This window comes from Varroa jacobsoni, unplaced genomic scaffold (assembly GCF_002532875.2).
Source record: "Varroa jacobsoni isolate VJ856 unplaced genomic scaffold, vjacob_1.0 scaffold_634, whole genome shotgun sequence".
In the NCBI taxonomy this organism is placed as follows: Eukaryota; Metazoa; Arthropoda; class Arachnida; order Mesostigmata; family Varroidae; genus Varroa; species Varroa jacobsoni.
Window position 1 is genome coordinate 27,650 of NW_019213536.1, and position 7,992 is coordinate 35,641.

Below are 7,992 nucleotides of genomic sequence, written 5' to 3' on the forward strand. Positions count from 1 at the left end.
TTCAAGTAACTATCATCTTATTTGTTTGTAATTTCTTTACTTTTCCCGCATTGCCATTAATTCATTACTGTAACCCTGTTCTCATCACAATGTTTCGAGTTTTACGTTAGGCAATCCATCAAACACGAAACGACTTAGGCTGTATATGGCCGAGTTTGAACCCAGACTATAACGTGTCTCTAAGATATACAGCCGAGCTAACACCTAACTTGGCGTAAAGCATCGTTTGATTGTAGGCCAGCACCTTCACAGATATCTAATGATAATATTCCTGAGATTCTATTTTATCGCAGCTATCCAGTTGCTAATCATATTTCTCTGGTTTTGTCGGTTTCATATTTGCTCACCCCGTCACTACCGTGCTTGATAACCCCGGTGAGATGGATCCGAAATTTCCCATTGAAACATTCCAGTTTACTGGTTGCTTTGTTTAAACGTTAACGCCTTACGTAAATCCTCTCATCGGAAAAAAATAGCTGAGTTTCATGGGCAAAATTGACAATAGAGTATAATACGCGTGTTTATTTAAATCTCTAATATAAATCTAAACAAATTTCATTTCACTTGCATTAGTAAGGTTACCTCCGGCTAGGGACTCGGTGTGAGTTTGAGGTTTTACCCGACTCAGAACTCAAACCCTTAGGCAATTATCGCGCTCTCCCCTGTTTCCAAACTTCAATCAGCTCTTCACCCAACTGGCAGATGACTTTTTTCATCAATAACCAATCATTTCAACCGAAATCGTTATCTTATCCTCAATAGTAGAAATATAAGGAACTTAGCTTTTGGCTAAAATCAAATTTGATGCCTACTTTGAAGAACAAGAGCAGGAAAAAAAATGGTCGACTTTTTGACATAAACCTCTCTGAGATCTTCAACGTTTGTCAAACCGCCAGAACAATAGCTCAACTTATCCGAATTGTTATTACCCTCTATTATGGAAAAAGCTATCTCCAACAATTCATATTTCATTGCCTATGAGTCAGTTCGTGAATTAACTAAAGGAGTATTACACCGTATGGTACATAATCAGACGAAATATATAGATCAGATACCAAAAAAAGGCTATATTTTGTAAACTTTCTACTATTTCGGCAAGAGTCGTCACTCAACAGGGTAAACTGAGACAAAAATTGATTATGAAAAATAAGTTTTCAATATAAACTTAGCGCAAAATCTCAATGCTTGTTAAAAATATGCTATATGAGAGAAAAAAGCTACTGTCCTCTCCTGGAAAAATATCTTATTTATCCAATTGACTGGATCTCACTCGTACCCTTCCCCAAGACGAAGCTTAGATAGAAATGCTTCGAATCCCTGAAAAGATAATCAACGGGATTTTTTTTGCGCTTCAATCAGTAGTAATGGGCCGGTCAAAACTGATCATCATATAGTCAAAAATGATATGATCGTTTTTAAATACTTTTTTCTCGGATGTATCCTCTCAGTAGCAAAATAATTTACTATAGAACTTTTTTTTTGTAGCAGGGAGATGTGTGCCCCCTTAGGAGAAAAAAATTAAATATTATAATTTGCTTTTGCAAAGTTCTGCAAGTAATGACTGCGTCACTGTGTCTGATATGTTGTAGATCTTACCAAAACAGAGGAATATTTTAAGATGTATAGTTTATAAAATAAAATCAAGCCAATTTCGATAACTTCAGACCGCTCATCAATCCTAGATCGCATACCAGACCTTTGGCCACCTCAGGGTTTATTATTTCAGCTGAAAAATGACACAGTTTTAGAGTGAAGAGCACAGGCAGGTTGCCTATATGGTTCAAGACTGAGCTATATCTTGCTTTGACGGAATTTATTTCCATTTTTTGTACATCATCACAAAACGTCTATTTTTAGAGTCTCTTACACGAAGTAGATTTATAGGGTGTTAGATGGATGACGAACTACCTGCGAGGGCATTCCCTTTAAATGCGTGCTAACGATACTGCATCGGTCGTTATAGGTAGCTGTCTCCCAGGTGTCTAGACGGGCAGTTATTTTAGGCCAGTATTATTTTATCTTCACGTTTTAGATATAAATGGGGTAATCTTCGGGTCTTTTTTGAACTTCTAAAGCAATTGATTACAGGTATGAATAACGTGCAAATGAAAACAATTGACCTCCACAATCCGTCGTAAGGCCCGGACTGATGCTAAATGATGAGACTCAAAACGAGCCGTGCATCTAAGTGTCTGCCGCGTGCCAGCATGATTTACATTTGGAACAATTGACAGAGTTATAACAAGTGACTGACTAAGTGTTAAAAAACTGACCAGTGTTGATGAACGGAAAGGGCGTCGTCTTTCATTTTGACAATGGCAGACTACATACCTATTTAGTTAACCGGAAAAAACATCGTTAGGAAATTTCAATGCACATGCCGTGAAGTTCGAATCTTGCAGTATTAGACTATCGTCATCTGTTTCGGTCTCTGTAAAACTCCCTTAATAGTGGTAATTTAGTATCATTGTAGGTGCGCAAAGATCACTAGTGAGAATTTTTACGTGACGGAATTAGGGTGCTAGCAGAAAAATGGCAAAGGATAGCGAGTATCTAATGTAGGGATACTATTTTAAACTTATTTGGTTCAATTTTGGCTACAAGTCGAATTTTTAGGTTTCTTAGGTTAGAATTTGCAGATAACCTGAATTTATACGGTTTACCTAATGTTAAGAGTGAACTCTAATTTAAGTGAGCCAATTCAATTTGGATCGATGTGCAAAAAAATAGAGCTTAGATCCGTGCTCAAGCTTGCTCTACGTCGACTCTCTCATGTGTCTTTTTTCTTGCAATGAACCGCAGTAATTCTGTATTTCGTTAAAGGCCTTAGCGGATCGCTAATGGCGGAACTTAATCTTAGTGAAAACATGGTCCAAATTATCCGGTGTTCTGCTCGGCTATGTAACGATGAGTCATTGTAAAGCCCCTACAATTACATATAAACCTTCATAAATTTATCTTCTACTGCAACATCTGACAGGTACACTTTAAATTATCATTTGACCAAGCGTTTCCTTAGACAGGTTTATTTTTCGGTGTATTTAGGATGTTATGTCAATGACAGCAAGACAATGTGGTAAAAGCACCCCTAACATAGCAGGGGTATTATCAGATTACGAAATACTTTTTGCAGTATTGTCAGTGAACAATAATATATTCCTGCCATTGTTATAGATCTATGCATTAACATAGATGAATTTATTGTGACACATAATAGATCAGCGCGTCTTCGGAACACTTAAATGAACCTGAGGACAGTGTTAGGGAACTCTTCAGCCTTCACATGCCTACTTGTATGATATTGCAAAGTATTGTAAATCCTAATAACCTCGGCACAGAACTGGCGGACATATCAGGCAATGATTACAAAAAGATTGTTTCACGCCGTTTTCAGATGAAGCTTGATCTCCTGGATGATATTCCAGAGCCCCTAGAGCGGCCTGCGCCATCGGAACAGGTACCTCAAGTTGCAGACGTAGTTGGAAAGAGTTTAGCCAAAATTGGAGCGTTCGGACAGCTCGACCTCAAGCAGCAGGTACGCAGAACGCTATGCTAAAAACAGTATCCTCCCTAACGTCTGCAGTCCTAGCCATAGAGAAATACAGCCATTGTACTTCAGTGCATGATGAGAGTGTGCTTTTCTCGACATTTCTAACAGGTGGTGGCGGTTGTAAATGATGACATGTGCATTAATTGCGGGAAATGCTATATGGCCTGTAACGATTCCGGTTATCAGGCTATCAGATTCGACGCAGAAACCCATTTACCATCTATAACAGATGCGTGTACCGGTTGTACCCTCTGTTATTCCGTATGCCCCATTCCGGAGTGCATTCAAATGGTTTGTACTGTACAACATTGCATCTCATAACGCCATAATGAAATAAACAGGAACCGCATTTTACTGATTCGTCGTCGAGATTCGAGCCTAAGTATGACTTTTAAGGATACGAGACATCTTGATTTAGCGTTTTTCCAATATCCGCGATTTGCAAAACACATCATCAATGTAACGTAATGAATGTAACGTAATGCCTGAAACGTAACGCCTAAGGTATTCTTGTGTTGAGTACTAGTTCATAAAAATACAATACATATTTCAGGTGCCTCGTACTACACCTCACACTCCGAACCGTGGCATACCGTTTGCCGAGACTGCCGATTTCATCAAGGAAAACTTTCCTTCATTGAGCAAATGACCACTCAATATGTTTCCCAGCTGCCATCCTACAGCCATACAAAACCATCAGATCATATCACGTCTCCCGTGGATCGGAAGAAGGGCAGATAGATTAAATGGAATCAGGCATATTGCAACGAATAGTGAATGAATAGTGCCCCTGAATATACATGAGAAATATAATATTGATAGATAATTATATAAAATGGTTGTCTAACGAGGACATTTTATCTTTTGATCTAAATGCACTACTCGAGCAAAAAAATATTGTGTGCTACGTCTCTATAGTAATTATAATGATGGCCTCATTGAAACGCTAGGTGATTCATGCCAACAATGACCGATTTTTATAAGAAAAATTATTGGGTCCGAATCAATAAATAAGCTTTCGGGATTATTTTTAGTGTTTTTTGTTTTTGTTAATGGCTTCTTTTATAGACGACTCTAGCTATTAGTACGAAAATAATTACATTTTTTAATGTCTCTTACTATAGAAACGTTATCCATGCAGACAATCACCTCTCTCAGGACGGTGATCAAGCTACTTTGATCTCTCAAGTGTTTCGAATGGTCTTTGATCGACGTAACGTATCCTTAGTCTTATGATCTTCGATGCTATTTCTGATTCTGTCCAAGTTTTTAGTTGGTCTTCAGAAATCCCCCAGACTGTGAAAGTGTGCTACAGTCTTTATTCAGATACATAAGCCTGAGACTTCATTGGTTTTAAAATAATCAGATCCATTAAAAAATTATAAGATGACTTTATATTTTATATCTAACACATGATAATAACCGCGTGAGAAATTAATTAGCGCGTTATTATTTAACTAATCGCAGTACATTTGTGATTTTCAACAAAGTGGGTAAACTATGACAAAGAGTTCTAAAAATGCTACCACGTTGGTAGGTCAGGCCTAACAATACGTGTTAGAGTTCCTGCATTTTGAAGTTAGCAGTCATCTGTTATGATAAATAAAGGACTGACGGTGATGGAGGTCGGAATAGTTAGTAGCTTGATTTGCGTAGACCGATTCGTAGGTCAGGCAGCAAGATGTTACGCTCTACGAAAAGCCTATTTGAATGGCACCATGGTTAGCCATTGATACAGTGCTTAAGCGTTCAGAAAAAAACGCTGGTCCCAAACTACATGAGCGTAGCTGTCGATGAAGCACCGACAACTTGTAGAAAAAATACGCTTTGTTTTCGAGAGGCTCACAGAAAGGCTAGGTGTATGATAGTTAAATTTAACATTAGTTACCTCACTCGAAAAAGCTAAGTATATCGGCGTTAGGGCACAATTTAGGAGTGGCTTTAACCTAATCGAGATAAAAAACAATGGTCAGTACTGGTGTATGGCCTATCAGATTTTTTTATCTATATCACCCGGTTTTCATTGACGATAACGTTAGCTAGAATCTAATTGTGTTCTAGATTCATGGCAAATTTCTGTCGGTCCTATTTTCTTTATGCGCTCTAAAGCTACAGAAGCAGCGATTAGCCGCCTCTTTACTTATGTCTCTGTAATAATAACTGTCTCTTTCTTATCCAGCTCACCGAGTGTCTGTCCCAAACAAAACAGAGACACATCTCAAGGCTAACGTGTTGTACAGACAAATTCCCATAATGAAAAGACACAAATTTGACCGATGCTGCCACTTTTACTAACTAACTAACTAGGCACCAACTTCATGGACCTCTTACAAGTCATCTTGAGAGAATCGGTTAACAATTGCCGCCAAAAGAAGACTGCTGCCTCGAGCCCGTCACCAACTTGTTGGGTTCACTGGTGTCTAGTATCGATCGGGTGTCCATTGCTTTTCTCATAATGATTACGATGAAGCATATCACGAAAGGTTCAATCGGCCAAACTAACTATAGCGAGTTTCGAAACAACTTTCTATCCATACTTGTATGTCCAACTGCGCACGTGTACACACAAGTACTAACAAACGACAAAAAACATCGTTCTTCTCTAAAATCACTGGTTGCTATTCATCTACTATTTGAAATCATCGTAACATCGAGGCGGTAAGACCTATCTCTTCACAGATCATAATCGTCATCACCTGAATATGACAGGGAACGCTCGAGGCTTCGCACCGATTTGTCGAACGGATTCGCTCAAGACATCCTGCCAGTGCCGCACCGTAAGGGCATCTTGATTTGCATCGAGCCTTTTGGTGATTACTGTAATGTATAATAATAATAATATGCCCTTGGCCTTTTCTTCTTTTGTTAAGCGCTCTCTTACCTCAGAGCTAGCATGCTACCTGTTTCAACGAGGGTGCGACAGGTGACGACAGATTCATTTAGCCAATATGTCGATATTGATTGAACCAACTGTAGGATATATACATGAGCACTTGAGGTTAGTAAGCCTCGTCAAATATTGAGCTGTCGAAAAAGTACTTATCGTTTTTATTGTTTAAAAGTCACATATCTCAGTCTGTTTGGGTCGCATCAGGTTAGCGCCATTCGGCACTAGAAGATGTGCTAAAATGGCTGAAGTGCCTTAAAAGATAAAACGTCTGAAATAAAGTAAACGAAGTGTTTACAAAGCTTCGTTTTATTACGATCAAGGCGTAAACGCTTCCCACGCCTATAAAAAAAAAGTGTGCTCTGTGTGGTCTAGGTACGTTACCGGACAAAATGGCCGGCAATGTTTCTGGAAATTTTGTAGAAGCTGCTTTCTGCAGTGGCCGAATGGGAGCTAGTGAGTAAAAAAGATGTCGTCTTTTACCATTGTACTACTAGACCACGTACCTCCTTAGCTATTTGGCAAAAATTGAGAGTAATCGGATGGGAAATTTTAGTGCATCTGCCGTATAGCCTGGATTTTGCTGCGTCCGATAATCATTTGCTTCAGTTCCTGCGGAACCTTCTTAATGGTATTAATTTAGTTTCAATGGAAAAAATGCGAAAATAACTTGTTAAAGTTTTTCGCTCAAAAACCACAGTGTTGGGATTATGGTGTTACCAGAAAAATGGAAGAAGACCGTCTTTTACAATGGCTGTATTTAGCTTCTTCGACAACTTTTCCCCAATTTTCGGATTTAAACACGGCGCAAGTGACCGTTACCAGTCAAAATTCGTCATTCATACACATGGTCCAATCTGCGTCACTCTATTCAAACGCTTCGTGGAGGGGGTCGCAATACAAGCGGAAGCGGAAATATCAACTTCAGTGTCCGCCACGTGGCATTTGCCATTCATTAGCACACAGGCCCCCTGGCTCTATTTCCCGGAGCTGTTCATCCGCCAGCCCATTGGCCGCCCGACCGCTGGGTGCCCACATGACAGACACAACAAACAAACAAACAAACAACACGTGCCTCTATGGAATACGTTGTCATACAGAAGGCCTCTCTCCTTCGCCCTTATCTCGCCATGTGTTCTTATTGAAAACTCGCAGCACACTGGACAATACAATCTCGCCACTCTCCCGAAACGGTCAGGCAGCGGGCTAAGTACCTAGCGCACCCCCTGCACCAGAGCAATGGACGTGGCAGCACGACTCAGAGGGAATTTTATGAGTCGCAAACGCTGCTGCAGCAGCAGGAGCAGCAGCCGCCGTAGTACGGTGGTTGTCCGCTGTTGTATTCTTGTGAGAAGACGACGACGACGACGACGGCGGCGGCGACACGCCTGTGAAGGACGGTGGGATGAAAGAGGCGTCTCGACTCTGCTTGGTGGCCAATGTCGGGCACACTCGGGCCGGAAGCGCTGCTGAATTCACATGCTGCAACGGATAACCCAAAAGAAGTCGTACTGTTTGTCGCGTTTCGGATTCATCCATTGCGTAAGTTAGCCCT

The 7,992-nt window shown here is 40.2% G+C and overlaps 1 protein-coding gene across 2 annotated transcripts in view; it reads left to right on the forward strand.

Moving 5' to 3' along the window:
- Positions 1-4,577, forward strand: part of su(r) (dihydropyrimidine dehydrogenase su(r)) — a 28,697-nt gene extending 24,120 nt beyond the window's left edge. For both annotated transcript variants that reach the window (XM_022836281.2, XM_022836283.2), the window contains 3 exons: positions 3,395-3,535; positions 3,659-3,841; positions 4,104-4,577. In XM_022836281.2, coding sequence (XP_022692016.1) covers positions 3,395-3,535; positions 3,659-3,841; positions 4,104-4,199 — 420 coding nt within the window. In that variant the 3' untranslated portion in view covers positions 4,200-4,577. The remainder of the gene's footprint in view (positions 1-3,394; positions 3,536-3,658; positions 3,842-4,103) is intronic.
- The last annotated feature ends 3,415 nt before the right edge of the window (positions 4,578-7,992 follow it).